Here is an 18,905-nt window from a genome sequence, read left to right as displayed (position 1 = left end):
GGACAAGTCACGTTGGATTGTGTGGAAGGGGCTTGAATTGTGATATTCTCCACGTACGGTCATGTAATCAGAAGATGGTCCATTAGTTTGATCACATACATGTGTCATCTTCAATGTATATCATCCTTTTTGTGTGGCGTTGTGCGTCTGGCCAGCCACATCAGGACAATTAAAGATTGTAGAGATTAGGAGAATTATGCATGCAGTCGTACAATATTCTATTATTCAGATGTTTCTCAACATAGTTTATTCGTAGAAAATAATTGTGAAACACTCATACATCATTGTATGCTGATATGCGTTTACAAAATACAAGAATATGTTTAGCATTTATGACATCTTGCATTGGGATACAATGGTACAATATAATACAGTATAATACAGCATAAAACGTAATAACAAAAAGGTTATACTTATTTCAAAAAATTTTATACATCTTCCCAATTCAGCCAATTAACGCCCCCCCCCAAAAAAAAAAATCCCTCAAGTTGTATCTATGTACATAAACTGTGACATTATCATGAAGACATTGTTCAATGAAGTAAGTGTTAGTTAAGTATTCAAATTGAGCTTTACATGTAAATATAAAAGTACAAAACAAGCAATATTCCTATTTTATGGTCTCCTTTCTTGATGAATAATAACAGTAAAGAGTTTGGAAGGACTCATATGCTTCTGCTTCCTTACTTTTGACCAAGGAGGTGTGACACGTGTTTCATTGTTTTGGTCTGATTCATATTCACTCCCCAAGTGACTGAATTTGAACACACTGATGGTAATCCCACAAAACTTTGAAGAAAAAAAAAGGCCTTCAATATTTTGTCCCCATGTTGTTAATATGGAGCGTAAGGCTTCATTCATTTCTAGCTCATCTTTTTTCCATCTTCAAATGGACCGGAGTGGTTCCACCCTGGAGGCCTGATATTTTGCCTCCACACAACAGCAGCAATGGAAGCAGGATATCAAAACCATGGTACAGATTGTGACTGCACAAAGAGAAAGGCCATGTTTTTGAGGACACACAGAATAGAATGCATGCAGCCACACCACACTTGGCTTACCGACAAAGAGGATGATCACGCAGAAGGCCCCAATTTCCAGTGGCGTGGCTTGTTGCAGCCCTTGCATCTTATGATAAATCTTCATGACCCAATACCCCTTGTCGTCCATTTTGATCCTCGGATCCACAAAGGAGATCTGCTCAAAAGTTCCTTTGGAAACGGGGTTGATTTGACTTTCCTGGCTAAAGTGAAATGTAAAAAAAGACAATGGTGAGAGTTACTGGCTCTAAATGTAAAATGTTATTTTCATCAATGACTCCACCCTGAACCACTCACAGTCTACTCTCTAATTTTATTCAACATCCCTGAAATTATACTCAAAGCTGCCTTTTAGCGTTTTGAAACAGAGACATGTTTTACTGCTCACTTATTCACATTGGCACCTCAATCGGCCCTCTGGTTACATTTTGTATCAACACACACAGAAAAGTCCTCAGTCTGGGTGTTCCGTGTGTAGCTATAAACAGGACAGCCTATTTCAAGTCTGGTATTTCAAGATGAACGTCTGTCATTATCTTTGGAGCAGCTGTGTGTGTGTGTGTTGGTATATTATCATACAGTATATGTTGTAATATAGCAACCTGAGTCGAGAAAGTACTAAAGCCAGTTGATACCTATTTTAGAAACTGCCCTGTATTCAGGTGCTATTTTAATGAGTTGACAGTTTACTAGAACTGAGTGGTTACTATCTGCACCACAGTTATGAGGTTAATGTCTGCCCGTGTATAGTCTGCATGTTCTCCACATTCATCTGCCCATTGCAGCCAAGCCATTTGACAAAGTGAACTATAATCATAATTAACAAATCGAGTTCATGCCCGTTCCTAGTTGGATTGATGTTAATATTTTGCCTATTATCTCGTCACGGTTCAGATAAAAAATAAAAAATAAAAGCGCAGATGGATATTGGAAGGATTCTAATGTGCTTCCCGACTGCTGTAGATGTGCCCTTGAGCAAGGCACCGATCCCACCCACTTGACTCAAGAGTTGCAGCACTGTTTGCATCCCCTTTTCACGCTGACATCTATCCTTGCATGCCTTGAAGTGTGTTATCTGGTTTTATGTGTGGTGTGAGGTGAAATTTCCCTTGAGGGATTATACGTAGGCTATAAACAAAAACAGCAACAACAATATTAATAATGCAATAGAATAAAAAATATATGCACCAACCTCCCTAATGAACGAAAGAAATGAAGAATTATGTGTGGCTTCTTAACTTTATATACATTAGATCATAGAATAACAGCAGTAACTGCGTTAAAAATACTCACTATGCGAGAATGCCACCCTTGTAAGTACTTCATGTAGTCTGCCCCGGTTTTACTCTCTATATTTTGGCCCCCCCAAAACGGGCATGTTTATAGACGACATGTAGCACTGTACTTAGTTGACTTGCTAATTTTAGCTTGAGCTTCACGTGGAACGATGCTTGCTTGAGTAGGGAAGAGGATTAGGGCCGGTGGGGGGGAAATAGGTTGGCAAGATTCTCATTTTATCACAGAATTCTGACTTTATTCTCAGAATTCTGACTTTAAAGTCAGACTTGTTCTTTAAATGTACTTGAGTGATGTGTGACGTAAAATTGACGTGACGTAAAAAAAGAAGGTAAAATTTGTGCCCGAGAGTATAGTACGTGTTATAAATGCTTGTCATCCAAAAACCGACCACCTACGTGAACTTTATGACATCATTTTCATGACGAATACACCTTAATCATACGTCAAGTCCAAACAACCAAAAAAAAGTGGTTTTAAGTTCGCCGTTCCTACTAAAATGGAATTCCATTGGCTGGCCAAAATGTCAATCAAAACTACTACTGCAACCGTTACAGACTGATTAAAAGTCGTCTATTTTCGACATTAAAATCATAATATTACACAGATAAAGTTGTATATTTTTGATTTTTTTAATACATCTATGTTAGTAGGTAAGTAAAACTTGACGAAGTCCTGTTTGATGTTAAAAACATACAACTTTATTCTCCACTTTAATCGTAATAATATACTTACCCCAAAATATAACTTTACTTCCGTAAATGACCGTTTTAATCCAAACAATATGCACATTTTAATTTAAACCAAACCACTTTATTTTTGCAGAACACTTTAATGACAAAATCTAAAACCTTTAATCTTTTCAGTATGGCCTTAATACTCTTTTGTCCTGTTTGCGTGCCAATCAATTCCGATTGTCGAAAATTCATAGGTATCTGGTCACCAATTTAATAATAATAATAATAATGATAATAATAATAATATAAGATGTAATATATTACTATATTTAATAATATTAATGAATTAAGGTAAGGGTTAGGTTCAGCAACAGGTGGATTAACAAAAATATTTCAAAAACCCTATGTGCTACCAAAAAAAAAAAAGTAAAGAAATTGTTAAATCAATCACCATCAAAAATACATAAAGACATCTCTAATTAGAATTTGCTCTTGACCAGTGTAATAGATCATAGGTGCATTCAGTGTTGTTCGTTGTTTTGGCAGTCTTTCCAGCTGTGAAAATGTGAACTACCTGTTAAATTTTGTGAGATGACTGCACTCCATGGAGATGCTTCTTAAGAGGTTGAATATGATATGTGTGCCATTTTATGCTAATTAAGAAAAAAAACCATGATCTTTTGACATGCATATTGACATGTAAACAAAGCCAATTGTAACTTTAATATGCTTCTAGAAGCGAACATGTAGTACATTTTTGCTGGTAAGGGGCATGTTAGGAAGCACATGCTTACCTTAGCAGCAAGCTTGTTCCAGTCCCCTTAAATGTGGCACATAAATTTGACCCTCAATGTTTTGCAGACCTCTTCAGCTCTTCACCTCCCCCTCTTCTTCCTATTTCCAGTCGTTGATCAAATTAGCGTCCTCCAATTTAGCTCAAGATTATTGCTGGATGTCTGCAAGTTATGCAAGTCTTTTTCAAAGGTCAGCAGTCTTTTTCTGAAGGATTGCATGAACTTTTCGTCCAGTGTTGTGTGTTCTTTCCTCGTACTTTTTGTGCCTCTTCTCTCCTCCTCCTTTCGCTCAAGCCTCTCCCCCTTTACCTCCTACATGTCTTCCCAAAGTGACGCTTTCACTGCTGCCTCACTCCCCCTCACCCTCTGTCCCGTGTATACATCCGAGTCCTCATTCACCGCTTTTTTTTCCCACCCCTCCCTCTTGGTTGCCAAAGACCAGCTGTGTGAGGGCCCCTTTTTTTGTCTTCAGTCACTGTGGAGACGAGGTGCCTTCCGAAACGAGCAAAGGGTGGTGTATGTTTTTACATCCATCTGGTGTCTTGACAGCTGATATACATATATGAAGTATTTTCAGCTGGCAAGTTTTACTTCATTTATTCTCATTTATGAAATTCTGTTCAACACAGGATGAAAAAAAGCACAATGATGCGTTCACATACATACGCTCAAGGAAAGAGGACTGACTGATGGGGTGATGCAAAACAGGCCTTCTTCTAGTACAAGTGTCGCACAGTCTTTTGCAGAGTTGGGAATTCTTTCTGACCAACGGACTGGTTCGTCTGTCCGTCACTGACCGACGCCCATTTTGCTGACGTTAGACGAGAGAGAGGGGAAACTTAAAAAAAAAAAAGTAGACTAAGTACAGATGGAAGTGAATTTTCATCCATCTGTGTAATTATCACTAACCTGGTCAATTCCAAACGGACCTCACAATCCATCATTGACGGACGCCCCGTTTTGCTGACGAGAGACGGAAACGTTGTAGATTGCATTGACTGTATATATACAGCAGAATCATGACTTAGTCAGGCTGACTAAGAAGTAATAAAGTAGCTTTGAAAACAGACAATTATTTTATTTCAGTTTGCGAAAGGGTTGTAATTTTGGCAACAATGTGACACGGGATTTTGGTTAAGTTAAGTGAAACTTTAAAGTAAAACTTTTAAGAGTAAAAAGCGACAGCAAGCTCCCATGTAACAGATGAATAGATTGAGAAATAAGTCTAGGCTATGTGAACTGTAAACCGTGTATGAGTGTAAAGCTGTTTTAGCAGCAAGCTGACACATTATGATGTACATAGTGCACTCCATTTACCATTTTAATCAAATCGGTTCAGATAATGGATCTGTCGGACATTGTCTTTCCCCGAATTGACGATTGACGGACTGGCAGACCTTTGATGTTTACTGACGGAAGCGCGGTTAAAATAACATGACGCACTGACCGACAGACGATTACAGTTTGATTCGGCTGATAGGCGGATTGAGAGATGACGCACGGGCAAAATGCCCACCTCTGGTGTTTTACACAGAGACAACATGGGTCCACCTAAATATTGACTCACCACCTTGGTGCATAGTGTTTCTCTTTGCTGCTCTGCTTCCAGTATGGTACTTGTATGTGGACGTTAGATGTTTTTTTGTTTTTTTTCCCCCACAATCAGATTTCAACCTCTATGTGCTGCCATGTCATTCTAATCCACCAGCGACTTTCAGAATCAGCAGCGCTGGTCTTTGTAAATCTAACTGTATTAGCAATGGGACTGTTTAACCAATCAGATTTAAAATTTGTCTTGTGATGACCGGCCAGCAAAGTTGCCCTTAATGACATCAACATTTTTTCATCAAATGTTTGGTTCGTCAGAGCAAAAAAAAAAAAAAAAAAAAAAAAAAAAAACCCACCTGTGATGATTAACAAAACACATCTGGAGCAATCTGCTCACAAATGTAAATGCATGCTGAAGACCCATGGGATGGCTTCACTTTGCGCCCCAAATTGAAACAAGCAACTGCAAACAGGCTATGTGCATACAAAAAACAAAAGCAAAACCAAGTGCAGCTTTGTTAATACACTTTGATGTAGTGTTTCTTCACTTTGTGCCAAGACTGCAAATGAAGGATGCTAGTAGCGTGAAGCCACTTTGGCTCATTTAACCACATCACAGTAGAGTGGGTTCAATCAATGCAGAAGCACTTTTCAGTTTCCAAATTCCAGGGATTATCTTATATATTAAAGCAAACATTTTTTGTGAAGTGATATCTTACAACGATTGCTCAAAGTACAAACATCTATTGCTACATCACTTATGCATTTTGTATGTCTGTAACACAAAACATCAACACAAACTCTAATGATTTTTAAAACTATTTAAGATAAGCAAGGTAGCTGACGTTTCATTTTGGCCCTTTTAGAAGTCACACTTTTCAACATGTACTGATAAATTTAATGGATGATTGGATCTTGTTACTGTTTTGCAAGTGCATGTATTTTATATCCATCTCATCCAGTTTTCAGGGGCACAAATGTTTTACGGTGAAAACTCGTCGTATAAACTGTGAAATGTTGACTGGCAAGTAGGCTAACCCACAATCTCCCCAAAACCCTGCAATCAGACCCGCTTCCATGTCATAACTAATGTACCAGTGTCCTTTCCAGCAAAATATATTTTATTATCTTTCAAAAATGGATTCCAGATGATGTACTGCAATGTGTTTTGCGCAAGCAGGGTGCTGATGTGACTAGAGAACAAAAAACAAACCAAAAAAAAAAAATTGTAAAGCTTTAAAAAAAAAAATACCGCCCCCGAGTAGGTCATTACTCGATGCAGTTGCCAACATTGTCATCTGCCAACATCTGCAAATCATTTTCAGTGTACATTCCATTGACAGTAAGCTCCTAAATAAGTCCAAAATCTACATTTTGCTACTATCAATTGGTGTCCTCTTCACATAAAATTCAAATAAGCCACCGAGCGATTGTTTTCATCGTTGTGTTGAAAAGTAAAAGGGCATACAATAATGTTGATATTTTATTCAAATAAACAAAAATGGAGTCGATTAAGACAATTTGGATGGACTCTTATTTTTTTCCGAATGCATTGCTGAGGTATCAAGACTGAGGTAGTACTGGCAGATACTCAAAATTAAGTGGCTAGTACATGAACGTGGGTGCAAAATAATGTGTTTGGGACATCCGTCTTACCAACATACAGCATCTTAACAGACAGTTTTAGCTTCGGTGAACATAAGTGATATGGAACTTCCAGAGCACTTCACGCTTTTGACCTTTTGCACATGCTGTAGGAAACCATGACGATAAACACAAGGGCGAGCAGCCCGATCCCTGATGCCAAGCCTATGGGCACCTCCATCTGAGCGTTGTTCTCGGCAGCTAAAAGGACAGCAAAGCAGAACATAAGTACAACAGTAGAAATGTATGCAAAGTGCAGAAAGAAGACAACCTTTCGCCATGATGATAAGATAAGGCTTTTACAACCGCTATTTGAAGTAATATGACATCAGACTGATGACGGCTGGGACGCTGGATTGTGATCGCTTATCTCCCCTGTTCTGTTCAGAGACACCACATGATGTCTACATGTCATGTTCCAAGTATGATGCCGAATCCTACTAGATCGCGCACAATGATCCCTTGCATTTGAACTCGTGTTAGTAATACAAGTTACATTCCTGTTTAATTTATGCATATTTAGTTGCAAAGAAATCAACTAGATTTCTGCATAACTTGATTTTAAAATGTGATATTAGCTTAGAAAAATAGAGAAAACAAAATCTTAAAGTGGAAGTCAACCACAAAAAATTCTTTGCAATAATATATTCTATACGCCTTCACTAGTTGAAACAAACATTCTGATTAATATTGCGTTTCTGGAATATGCGTTAAAGCAGCAAAATCCACCTGTTTTTAACCATCTCAGGGGGTGGCTATTTTGTCACTTCTGCCGACTGAAAATAACATCACAGTTGCTCAGGGCTCAGCTTTAGAAAACAGGTGAGCTGTGATTGGTTGTTATTTGAGCCCTGAGCAACTGTGATGTCATTTTCAGTCAACAGAAGTGACAAAATGGCCGCCCCCTGAGATGACTAAAAACGGGTGGATTAAGTCTTATTCCACAAACGCAATATTAATCAGAATGCCGTGTTTAGACTAGTGAAGGCTCATAGAACATGTTCTTGTAAAGATATTTTTGGGGTTGACTTCGGCTTTAACTTAAACTAAAAAACGAAATTTCTCTGTTTTTATTGAACATAACGTGTAAACGTCACAGTGAAAGCTAGAAAAAAAATACGTGAACCTTTGTTTTTTTTACGGAGCCCCTAAGGTGACATGGAAGTAAAAAAAAAAAAAAAACCTTTGCGTCCCCTCGAAAAAAATTGCGAGATAAGGTAGAGTTTTTTGCGAGGAAACGCATTTTGTTTTAAATGCATGTTGATATACTTCGGAGTCAATTTGGCAGCTAGCCTAGCCTCTAATGCGCGGCTGTTTGAGAGACAACAGTACGTCGGAGACGGCAAGAATCATGGAGGAGGACTTGGAACGGCCCTTGCGGTCAAGAGATGTCCTCTATTGTTTAGCGCTCACTTCAGATGTCTTTCGCTTATTTGGAAACCGTGCTTAATATCAAGAACTGGTTTTATGTCTTTGTATTTCAAGCGAATCTCAAAGTAATTCACTGCTGAAAAAGCTCCATTTGTTGCTTTTGTTTACCCGGAAGATGACCTGGAAGTACATAAACCCGCATTAAAAAAAAAAAAAAAAAAAAAAAAAGCGCTCACTTGCAGAAAAAACATTATCTTACAATCTTTGCGCCAAAACGGAAAGTTTTTTTCAAGGGAACGTTTATTTTTTCTTCCTTCCATGTCACATTAGGAGCTGCGTAGTTCTTTGACTATCAACTAACAATAAAGCTGATACTTCAACATCTTAGAGCAATTTCAATTTAAAGCGATATTCCAAATCCAGTGTTACTTCGAACCTACCATCCTGATCACTTCCTGCGTTCTCATTGTGGATCAACATGTGTTTGGTTTTGTCCAAACTTCCGTCGTTGCGCTCTGGTTTGATTCCGAGCAGGTGGCACATGAGTGGGTAAACGTTAACCAGGTCAAAGGGATCAACGATCAGGTTTTTCTGAAAATCAGGCCCCGCGGCCCTGAAGAAAGCTTTCATATCCATGGCTTCATTATCAAAGCCGTGATCTCCTTTGTTAAACTGCAAAGGTAAAAACTAGAGACACAGAAAAGTTTCATGAGAAACATGCATCTTTACTTGAGTCAGTAAAGCCAAGTTGATATACGAGTAGAGGATCCTCTCATCCTGCACGCTGAGACAGTTATTTCAAGATTCACAACTAAATAAGCTTATTATTTGAAAAGTGTGTCGTTTCTTACCCCACTTATCACATATCCAGGGTCGGACATGAGGATAATGGGAAGGAGCCGCGGATGTGAGCTGTAACGCAGTCTAGCCGGCACATCCTCTTTTTTATACACATGAAGGTGAGGGTGGCCTCCCTTTAGAGCCTGATAGACTGTTTCCAATTTACCTTTTTTGGGAAGCAACATGCCACCAGGGCCATAATCCAGAAGTTGGAACTGGATATCCTTGAAGCTAAAGCCTGGGATCTTAGATAAGATGATCCTCTGGATTTGTTTATCTGGTAGTATTTTCGCCATGCCGTGGTCAGCAGTGATGATGACGTTGAGTCGGTCGGTAAGACCACGATCGTGGATCTTGTCCCTGATGTAGCCCACGGTACGATCCACTTGCTGCACCATCTCCCGGAGTTCGGGTGAATCTGGTCCAAATTTGTGTCCGACCAAATCCGGTTCCCCAAAATACAAGGAGACAAAGTCCAGATCCCGTCGGTGGAACCACTCTCCGATCACCTTGTCGATATTCAGCCTCCATTCTGTCTCATTTCCGTGGTTATAAATAGCAGGCTCCACCTGCCTCACATTCACAGTTTCTCCTTTGTATGTTGCAGCTGTGCCAGGGAAATGCAGAGAACCTGTTTTTAGTCCCTAAAATAAAAAAAATTAAAAATTTTAAAAAATGGAACACAAGGACACAGAAAAGAAAAAAAAATCATTTGAATGTTTTTTTGTAGATTAGTTACATTATAGATAAATATTCCATATATTACAATAACAGAAAATAAAGGTTTATTTGCTGCGAAAGACATTTTTGATGAAGGCAAATGTGTTGATACATCGGACTGATCGGTGTGTAATGTTGAAAAGGTCTGTCCGAGGTTATCATGACGTGATTCGTTGTTACTTGTGCCCTGAGCAACTGTGATGTCATTTTCAGTCGACAGCAAGTGAAAAAATGGCCGCCCCTTGAGATGGATAAAAACGGGTGGATTTTGCTTCAAAACTCATATTCCACAAACACAATATTAGTCTGAAAGCCTCGTTTCAGCTAGTGGGCCTGCATAGAACGTATTCTTGAAAAAAAAATGTTTGGGGTGACTTCCTCTTTAAAGATGAAAAGCACCTGTTTACTCAATAACAGATTTTGAACGGGTAGATAAACATTTTGAGAATTGTCAAGAAAAACTCTAAAATAGCCGTTACTGACATAAGCAAGAACCTCCAAAGAGTAGGAGTTGAGGTATCAATACTGTTTGCAGAAAACTTCATATAAAAAAAATAAATAAATAGAGGATGCACCAAAATATGCAAGCTGCTCATTTGCAAGAACAATAAGGCTGGAATTTTCCCAAAATTGTGTCCCAAGGAAACACAGAGTGAGATTAATAAAAGAAACATGTAAATCCTCTGACATGCAAACAAACGGAAAAATATCCGAATAAACCTGTCTCTGTGCTGTTATCCAGATGGGTAAGCTGCCATTGTCCCAGAAAGAATCAACAAACTGAGCTGCATGATATTGCTTCTTCTCCTGAGTGGTCGTGTTGAACCAAATGTTGTGGATTACTCCGTGATTCTCCACATAATTTCCTGAATAGGTGAAGAAAAAAAAAAACATAACAAGCTTCATAATCACTCAAGCCATCGGTCATTTTTTTACCACTTTTATTGTGACAGGAAGCCAGTGTAAAAAAAACATTTGCTGCCCCAAAAATTTTTCAACCCTCACTGCAAACGAACAAAATGTTTACAAACTTACAATAGTTTGCAAGGAACTCACAAAACAACGGACATTTAAATAGCTTCTCATGCAATATTTCAAACTGTCGTTTTTAATGAAATTGGCCAACTGTTGGAATAAATCTCTGATATCCCAAAGCATATACCAAAATAATGTAATGGAGCACTATAAATAATACCAAAAAAAAAAGACGCACTGTATTCATATCCAGACACTTACCTGTAAGAAGTGAGAAGTGAGCAGGGCTAGTGATAGTGAGGAAAGGTGGTGTGACATAAAGTGCCTTAACGCCATCCTTGGCCATTTTATCCAGGTTGGGAGTTTCAATTTCCCGGTCATAATCCCAGCGGAAGCCATCGAAGGAGATGAGCAGCAGCTTCTTCCTGGGAGACCCACTGAGGACAGACTGTTGCCCCAAAACAGAGTCCCGCGCTGGGGCAGGAGTGCAAAGGGGCAAAAAAATGCCGTAGAACACAAGGCAGAGTGTTACTAAATTTGACATTTTAATGCCAGAAATCCTCTGCTTGCTAAATATTTAGTCGAAAGTCATAAGCGCACACCCCTTATTGCTCTTTGCCTTCGTTTGATATTAGTTCGCAGAAAGACCAAACAGGTTTATATTACTTTACAGTGTAACTGACTGATAATTGCAGATAATGATTGACCTTCAACCTGTGAGATGTGTGTGTGTGTCACATTTGAGGTCTCTATGAAATAATGGCTATACTAAAGAGGTATGATTATGGCCTTGAAATAAGAACCACAATTTTATATATATATATATATATATATATATATATATATATATATATATATTTTTTTTTTTTTTTATTAAGGAGGTCTCTGTTATAGCCACGATGATCCCAGATTTCCTCCTTTAGATATCTGACTGTTACATCCAATGTGCAAACCGGTTAAGAAAGGACACGCTCAAGTTTTGCCCGGTTCAGTCGTCTTTGTTGTTGTTGTTTGGGGGGCTAGTTTGAGCAATGGAATACATAGCATTTTCCACGATTCCACATACTCTATCGTCCATGCTGATGTTTATTGAGTTGGTTAGTGTTATGATGGTTTTACAGGTGTGCCGCAACCTGTGATGTAGCACTAAATAGGAGAGATGGGTTTAGTCCCAGTGATAATTTGAACTAAAAGTGTTATACCAAATTCAACCACCAGAGTTCGCAAAAGCTAATTAGAACAGAAAACTCAAAGGCAAACATTTTCCATTACAGTCTGCTTGCTTGCAATATTTCATATCATACATTTAAAACCATGATAAAAATGCTCATGTCCATTTTTCCAACATTATGGGACACAGACCTGTCCCCACGGGTGGGGTCATAGAAACATGCATGCCCATAAAGGTGATTCCACCCCCCAACTTGAGGCATGGCTCAATAATAAACATTTCTTAAATTTAATTTCATTGTAATTATTTTTGTGTTGTGAAATACTAATATTGAGTTGTTTATCATTAAACCATTAAAACAATAGAGAAATAATGGTGTGATTTTGTCTGCTTGATGACTAGTCACGATGAATGCATCAATGTTTGCCTGTAAGAGTCCCGCACATTTGTCAAAGTGAATCTGCAAGCGTTTTGTGTGGAATTGCGTAATGCGCCATGACGTCCGTAAAATAGGCTATATACGAATTTGTAAATAATGAGAGCCGATAATAACTTAACATAGGCGTGAAAAAGCTCATGTGGCTTAATGTCACAAAATTGCAATCCATCTTCAACAAAATGCATGTGGACATCTCTACTACTCAACCTCTGAAAATGTCAGAACAATCATCCCAATATTTTAGATTTTATCGACAAAGAGTTTCCTCATTAAGCAGCGCATGTTTCTTTAGCGAGTGCCTCTATGGAGGGAAAAAGACTTATTAATTATTATTATGAATACATTTTCTTTGAGAAGCATTTTTGCTAATCAATAACTTAATTTGAGGAGCAACTTTGTCATTTTTAATCTGTGGTTGGGGACCTGAAACAAAGGTTTAATTAAACAATAAAAATATGACAATATAACAAGGTATTTCTATAGGGCTGCAGCTTTATGTATGATAATTATCGAACGACCAATTGGTTTCCTTTTTTAAAAAAAAAAATCTTATCAACAGTTTATCTTTCTTAAATTCACATTGTGCATAAAAGCAAAGTGTTTTCAAACAGAAACAGCATAATGGTCATTAAAATAAATCAACACGTTTCACACGTGGAATCAATAAAGATTGGACTTTGTAATCTTAATGAAGCCATAGGAGAGCTGTTTTTATGTGCTTGATAAGATTTATCGGTAAGACATTACAAGATAAGTGTGATATGAATCTTGCCAACAAGTCATTAGAGTCACTCAACCACAACCAAATCTAAGTAATATCATTTTTACGTGAATGTCAGGAAAACACATCTGCGATGCATGCAAAAAAAAACCTAAACAAAACAAAACCAAACAAAAATGTAAATCAAGTACTTCATTGTCCCCTCGTAATTGTCAAATCGCTCCTTAAAAAACAAGTAATTGATTCTATGGTTAGAAGTGATTATGATGCCACTTTACTCCTATGATATAAACCTGTGCAAGGTGTAATTCATGCAATGTAAAGACGTAAAATGAAGGAAAACAGATGTCCATGTGATCGCTCAAAAATTGCTATGCTTGCTGTGTTCCTCCTCATCAGCAGAGCTCCTCTGTTGAGAACTGAAAGAAGTGCAAACACAGTCGAGAGCGTGAGTGTGGGAAAACAGTATTGGGGTTGTTAAACGTCAAATGAATTACAGTATATAAACACACAAGTGGGCAAAATGCGATTGAAAGAAAACCCCACGATGACGACTGAAATAACAGGAAACTGACAAAAGTAATAGAAAAATTCAAATAAATGCTGGAAATTAAACAACGAAAATCGGACTTTGTTTTGTTTTGTGGTCTTAACAATTTCCGATTAGAGCTTGTTTGGGTAAATCCCACTAATGAAATTATTCAAAATATTTTCATTACTCTGAAAAATAATATACCGGGAAGCAACAGCTATTCCAAGAGTGTCATAATTCGTCGCAAAATCAAAATAGGTCGATTTCTGATTTTTACATTTTCACTCACCGTTTCCTTGCTGAGTTCCTTTTAAACAAGGTGTTTGAAGTAACTGCGACAAACACTAATGCCAGAAACCCAGTCACTGCTGATAAGCCAATGACAATTTGTGACCAAGTAGTGCGGTTTTGACCTGCAGGCAGAAAAAAAAACAAAAACAAATTTGAGGGGTTTATGAATCACTTGAAAGTTCCAGATTAGCACACAGTAACCCTCTTATCTCAGCACACAGGCTTCTTGATAATAGTTGAGCTGACAACATTTCAGCCTCCGTGTCACCATAATTGTGTCAGTGTGGAGATACAAGTATTCACAATGATATTCTATGCCTCCCACAAATATTTTTCTTTTGTGCATGTGTGTGTGTTTGGGGAACTTATTCCCACACTGGGAATTATGTAAGAGGCGGGTTAGACTAGGTTTTGGTATTTTTGCAAATTCATGCAGCTTGCCGCAATTGCGGTCTTTTTGCGCCGTTGTGGGCGTGAACACAGACGACTTGATTCGCTGTCAAGGAACTGCAGGCAGACCGCGGGCGGGTGATGTAAAGTTGGCCAGGGAGATCACAGATCTGTGAAGTGGGCACTTGGAGACCACTTTCCGCCCGGATCGTGTGTGTCCTTTAGTGGTCGGCAGAGGAGGCACGCCTCACACTTTGAAGACGGCAGGCAGAAAGCAATTCTATTGGTCAGATAACTTACTGTTATTGTGTCCTCCTGTCTTTCTCAGCATATGCTTGGTAGTATTTAGGTGCCCATCATTGACCTCTGGATTTATCCCCAGCAGATGACACATCAGTGGGTACACATTGACTGTTTCAAAGGGTCCAACCACCAGGTTTTGCTTGAAGTCAGGCCCCACTGCCCTAAAGAAAGGTTTCATGTCCAGCACTTGATTGTCAAAGCCATGCTCTCCTTTGTGAAACTGCACAGGAAAGAGCTATATTTGGGGGTGAAAAATAAGCAACTATAAATATCAATGTTAATGACAAAAACGAATATTTGCACAGTATTTTGCAGAGGTGGGCATTCCGTCAGAATGATGGACTGGTCCATGAGTCCCGATTGACGGACACCCAATAAAAATGAATGACGGAAGTGTGTTTTCATCCGTCAGTGTAATCGTCACTACGGACCGTCACTGACGGGCTTGCTAGTCCATCACTTGGTGGAAGCCCGTTTTTCTAACGTTTTTCGTCGGGCGACCGACTGATGGACCAATGGACTTCTGACGGATTTACCCGACGCATTAAGTAACGGACCGACGGACTGACGAATGACGGACGGGTACCCTGGCCGCTGACGGATGACGACTGACGGACCGCCAAAATGTAGTAAAATGCCCACCTCTGGTATTTTCTACTTTGGTCTTTTGATTTGGTATTTATTATAAGCAATATTATTTCAAATATGAATCCTGAAAAAGATGGCAACCTAAAAGATGTTCCTCACCCCATTGATTACATATCCAGGATCGGCAAAGAGGATGATGGGAAGTAGTCGAGGGTGATTACTGTAATGCAGCCTTTCTGGCATGTCCTCCTTCTTATACACATGGAGACGAGGGTGACCTCCCTTCAGGGCCTGGTAGACCGTCTCCAGTTTCCCTTCTTTAGGAAGAAGCATTCCAGCAGGGCCATAATCCACAAGATGAAATTTGACATCTCTGAAGCTAAAGCCTGGGATCTTAGACAGGATGATCTCGTGAACTTGTTCACCCCGTAGGACTGGAGTCATCCCGTGGTCTGCAGTAATGATGATGTTGAGTCGGTCAGTTAGACCGTGGCGCTGGATCTTCTCGCGGATGTAACCTACGGTTCGATCCACTTGCTGGACCATTTCCCGCCGTTCTGGGGAATCTGGTCCATATTTGTGGCCAACCTTGTCCGGTTCGCCAAAGTACAAGGAGACAAAGTCCAAGTCCTGCCGGTGGAACCACTCTCCAATCACCTTGTCGATGTCACGCCTCCATTCGGTCTCGTTTGAATAGTCATAGAAACGAGGTTCCACTTGTTTCACCTTGATAGTTTCTCCTTTGTAGGTTGCAGCTGTGCCAGGAAAATGTAGTGAGCCTGCTTTTAATCCCTAGTTGAGGATAACAAAATGAGGGTTAGGCTCATTTAAAATAAAGTAAAACTTTAAAAAAATTGCCGTACTAAGCATAGTCGGAAGTCAATTTTTTCCCGTCTACGTAATTGCCTATTTTCGCATTGGAAGCCTCGCTGCTAAATGTGTCTCCTTTAAACGCGTTGAGGCTTCCAAGGTCCTCGAAGGTACATAAAGCTCCAAAAAGGTCCTTGGAAGGTGCTAAAAGGAGACGCATTTAGTCCGGCCGCGGTTAGGCGTCAATGCCGCGGTGAGTCTTTCTTTTCAAATATTGCCCACCGGGGGTGGGGGCTGGCTAAGTGGTAGTTTGTCGAGGTTGGTCGTTGGAAATGCTAACGGAAGCTCGATAAACCGATAGTCGTAATTTCTATTTCGCAGATAAACAGACGGCGGAAGAGTACCCCGGAAGGCGATAAACGGACTTTGGAAAATTTTGCGGAAAATGCCCATCTCTGGTGACTTTTAAGACCCTTATAGCGACTATTTTTCAGGCAACTTTAGATCCAACTTTAGAGATTGAGACGCCCTTCCAACTGCAATCAGAGCAGTAGTTCTCAAGACTGCATTTTAAAGGTCTTGGGCTTGTCTCAGACTTGACTCCCAAAATTCTTGATCTTGTCTCAGTCTCTGAGTGGCCAAACTTGGGATTTTCCATCAAGACATGTCTGAATGAACCCCACTGTGCTTTGAAAGAGTTGCAGACACAGTGTTTTGGGGCTGTCAATGTATTTAAAGCAAAAGTTATATTAAAGAGAAGATGCTATTTAACTGCTCCACCTTGTCATGGTTTTTCCTTTTTTTTATTTTTTTATTTTCATGGCCTTGTCTGGGTCTCAACTTGTTTCGGTTTTCCTCGGTCTCGACTCTCAAAAGTCTTGGTCTCGGTGAGTTTTGGTCTCGGGCAAGTCTTGGTGTCGGGTAGTGTGGTCTTGAGCACAACACTAGCCTCCATCAAGCAAACACGCTCCCTCTCTAGAAGTTAAACACCATTTTATAACATTTGGCCTAAAAGAGCTGCAATGCACCTGTCGCTGTGCTGTAATCCAGATGGGCAAGCTGCCGTTGTCCCAATAGGAATCAACAAACTGTGTCATGTAGTACTGCTTCTTCTCCTGAGTTGTTGTGTTGAACCACATATTGTGGATTACTCCGTGATTTTCTATGTAGCGCCCTGGCAAGAAAAATACAGAAAGATTATGTCAACTCAGACAGTATTTGCATACAAGTGTAGCTTCCCTGTTTGTGTCGGGGGGGGGGGGGGGGGGGGGGGGTGAGGGGGGGGGGTCAATTAAAAAAAAAAAGTGTTGTCTAGTGGTGTGGGTAATTCATTTAATGCTTTTGTATACACTAAGGTTATTCGGTTAATGAAAACTAACGAAATCACTAAAAATAAAATGGAAAAAAAACTGTTCGTTGCCCAAAAAAAAAAAGAAAATTAGCTGAAAGGACATCTTGTGTTTATAAAACCAACCAAAATTATTGTGAAAATGTCCTTCATATTCAGCTTTGTGAATTAATATCATGAGCGTTCAGACTCAAACAGCCGTTTGATTGTTGTAATTTACTTTATTACACAAACGCCCCAAATATTGAAAGAAAATAAAACTAATACTAAAAGTAATAAAAACTAAATTAAAACAAGTCATTTAAAAGCTGGAAAAACCTGCTCTAAAACCCAATTAACACAAACTGAATTGAAAAAACAAAAGTCAAAACAAACTAAAAAGTGACGACAATGAAATGAAAACCCCCAAACAATTAGAACAGTATGTGAAAATGTTTTTTTTTTTACATACCTGTAAGCAGGGTGAAGTGTGTGGGGCTGGTGATGGTGAGGAAGGGTGGTGTGACATACTCTGCTTTTACGCCATCATTGGCCATTTTATCCAGATTAGGGGTGTCCACGTCTCGGTCGTAATCCCAGCGGAAACCATCGAAAGAGATGAGAAGTAGCTTGTTCCTAGTTGCTCCACTGAGGACAGACTGCAGCCCAGAAACAAAAACTCCTAACGGGGCTGCGGCAGCAGGAGTTCTGATAATCAGTCCAAAGACAACTACGTAGAGCATATGCATGATGATGTTAGGCCTGCTCATTGAAAGCTAAAAAGTGGAAGTGTCAGAGTGGCGGATGACTGATCCAGCTCCGGCGTTTAGTGAACAAATTAAATGCATGACACCTTTTACATGAGTAATGCTTATAATGCAGCCTCACACAAACGTGTCAAAAGAAGAGGCAGATAACATTCGACTTAATCTGCAGATAACATCGGATTTAATCCGCATTTACAACATCTCCGAGATGCACCATCTTATCTTATCAACTCATAAAGCGAGTTATTCGTATATAACCCTATGTTTTGAAGGGCCAGGATTTCAGTATATGGCGGAGGAATGAAACAGCATGATCAAATTCTCTCTCTGCCCAAAGCAAAGTCATCAATATGAATAATAGAAAAACATGAAAAGACCTGTTAATGTTTGTTCTGTAAGTTTTGTATTGTGGAGCAGCTGATTATTTTATTCACATATTATTTCATGATGACAACTACGAGGACGATCCGGGACTGGCTAGAGAGACTGTCTTCCGGCTGGCCTGGGAATACCTCGGAATCTCCCCGGAAGAGATGGACAAAGTGGGTGGGGGGAGGGAAGTGTGGGCTTTCCTGTTTAACCCTTTCATGCAAAGTGGTCACTACAGTGGACAGCTATTTTGCTCAAAGTTGCTTTTGCCTATATTAATTAAACAAAAAAA

The 18,905-nt window shown here is 39.4% G+C and overlaps 2 protein-coding genes and 1 long non-coding RNA gene across 4 annotated transcripts; all 3 read right to left on the bottom strand.

The window, feature by feature from the left end:
* Positions 1-242: 242 nt before the first annotated feature.
* Positions 243-4,160, bottom strand: LOC147129494 (uncharacterized). 2 transcript variants are annotated; one of them, XR_015082653.1, is made up of 3 exons: positions 3,808-4,160; positions 1,062-1,243; positions 243-986 (listed from the first exon to the last, which is right to left on the bottom strand). It is a non-coding gene; the product is annotated as an uncharacterized LOC147129494 (long non-coding RNA). The 2 variants fall into 2 exon arrangements; XR_015082652.1 differs by lacking the exon at positions 3,808-4,160 and adding an exon at positions 2,334-2,564.
* Positions 4,161-7,081: 2,921 nt separating this feature from the next.
* Positions 7,082-12,301, bottom strand: LOC147129493 (ectonucleotide pyrophosphatase/phosphodiesterase family member 7-like). Its single transcript, XM_086017522.1, has 6 exons — positions 12,268-12,301; positions 11,167-11,379; positions 10,651-10,796; positions 9,222-9,854; positions 8,811-9,057; positions 7,082-7,200 (listed from the first exon to the last, which is right to left on the bottom strand). The coding sequence occupies exons 1-6, from the start codon at positions 12,299-12,301 to the stop codon at positions 7,082-7,084; spliced, it is 1,392 nt and encodes a 463-aa protein (XP_085873648.1).
* Positions 12,302-12,909: 608 nt separating this feature from the next.
* On the bottom strand, positions 12,910-18,247 carry LOC147129492 (ectonucleotide pyrophosphatase/phosphodiesterase family member 7-like). The gene is made up of 6 exons (XM_086017007.1): positions 17,950-18,247; positions 17,179-17,324; positions 15,500-16,132; positions 14,750-14,987; positions 14,058-14,181; positions 12,910-13,655 (listed from the first exon to the last, which is right to left on the bottom strand). Exons 1-6 carry the CDS (start codon positions 18,245-18,247, stop codon positions 13,598-13,600), a joined length of 1,497 nt encoding a protein of 498 aa, XP_085873133.1. The 3' UTR covers positions 12,910-13,597.
* Positions 18,248-18,905: the final 658 nt, after the last annotated feature.

This window comes from Filicampus tigris, chromosome 19 (genome assembly GCF_054856515.1).
Source record: "Filicampus tigris isolate MCC_2025a chromosome 19, RoL_Ftig_1.0, whole genome shotgun sequence".
NCBI classification, from domain to species: domain Eukaryota; kingdom Metazoa; phylum Chordata; class Actinopteri; order Syngnathiformes; family Syngnathidae; genus Filicampus; species Filicampus tigris.
The sequence above is the reverse complement of the archived record's forward strand: the minus strand, read 5'-3'. Positions and strand labels throughout refer to the sequence as shown.

What these genes read in the sequence shown, in the direction of transcription:
- LOC147129493 (XM_086017522.1), bottom strand. Translation starts at nt 12,301, where the DNA reads ATGCATGTTTCTATGACCCCACCCGTGGGGACAG. An exon ending in TCACTTCTCACTTCTTACAG is followed by an intron (nt 10,797 to 11,166) that starts GTAAGTGTCTGG and finishes TCACCTATTCAG; the next exon opens with GAAATTATGTGGAGAATCAC. An exon ending in CTGGATATGTGATAAGTGGG is followed by an intron (nt 9,058 to 9,221) that starts GTAAGAAACGAC and finishes CTGTGTCTCTAG; the next exon opens with TTTTTACCTTTGCAGTTTAA.
- LOC147129492 (XM_086017007.1), bottom strand. Translation starts at nt 18,247, where the DNA reads ATGAGCAGGCCTAACATCATCATGCATATGCTCTACGTAGTTGTCTTT. An exon ending in CTGGATATGTAATCAATGGG is followed by an intron (nt 14,988 to 15,499) that starts GTGAGGAACATC and finishes CCCCAAATATAG; the next exon opens with CTCTTTCCTGTGCAGTTTCA. An exon ending in AGGAACTCAGCAAGGAAACG is followed by an intron (nt 13,656 to 14,057) that starts GTGAGTGAAAAT and finishes CACTTCTTTCAG; the next exon opens with TTCTCAACAGAGGAGCTCTG.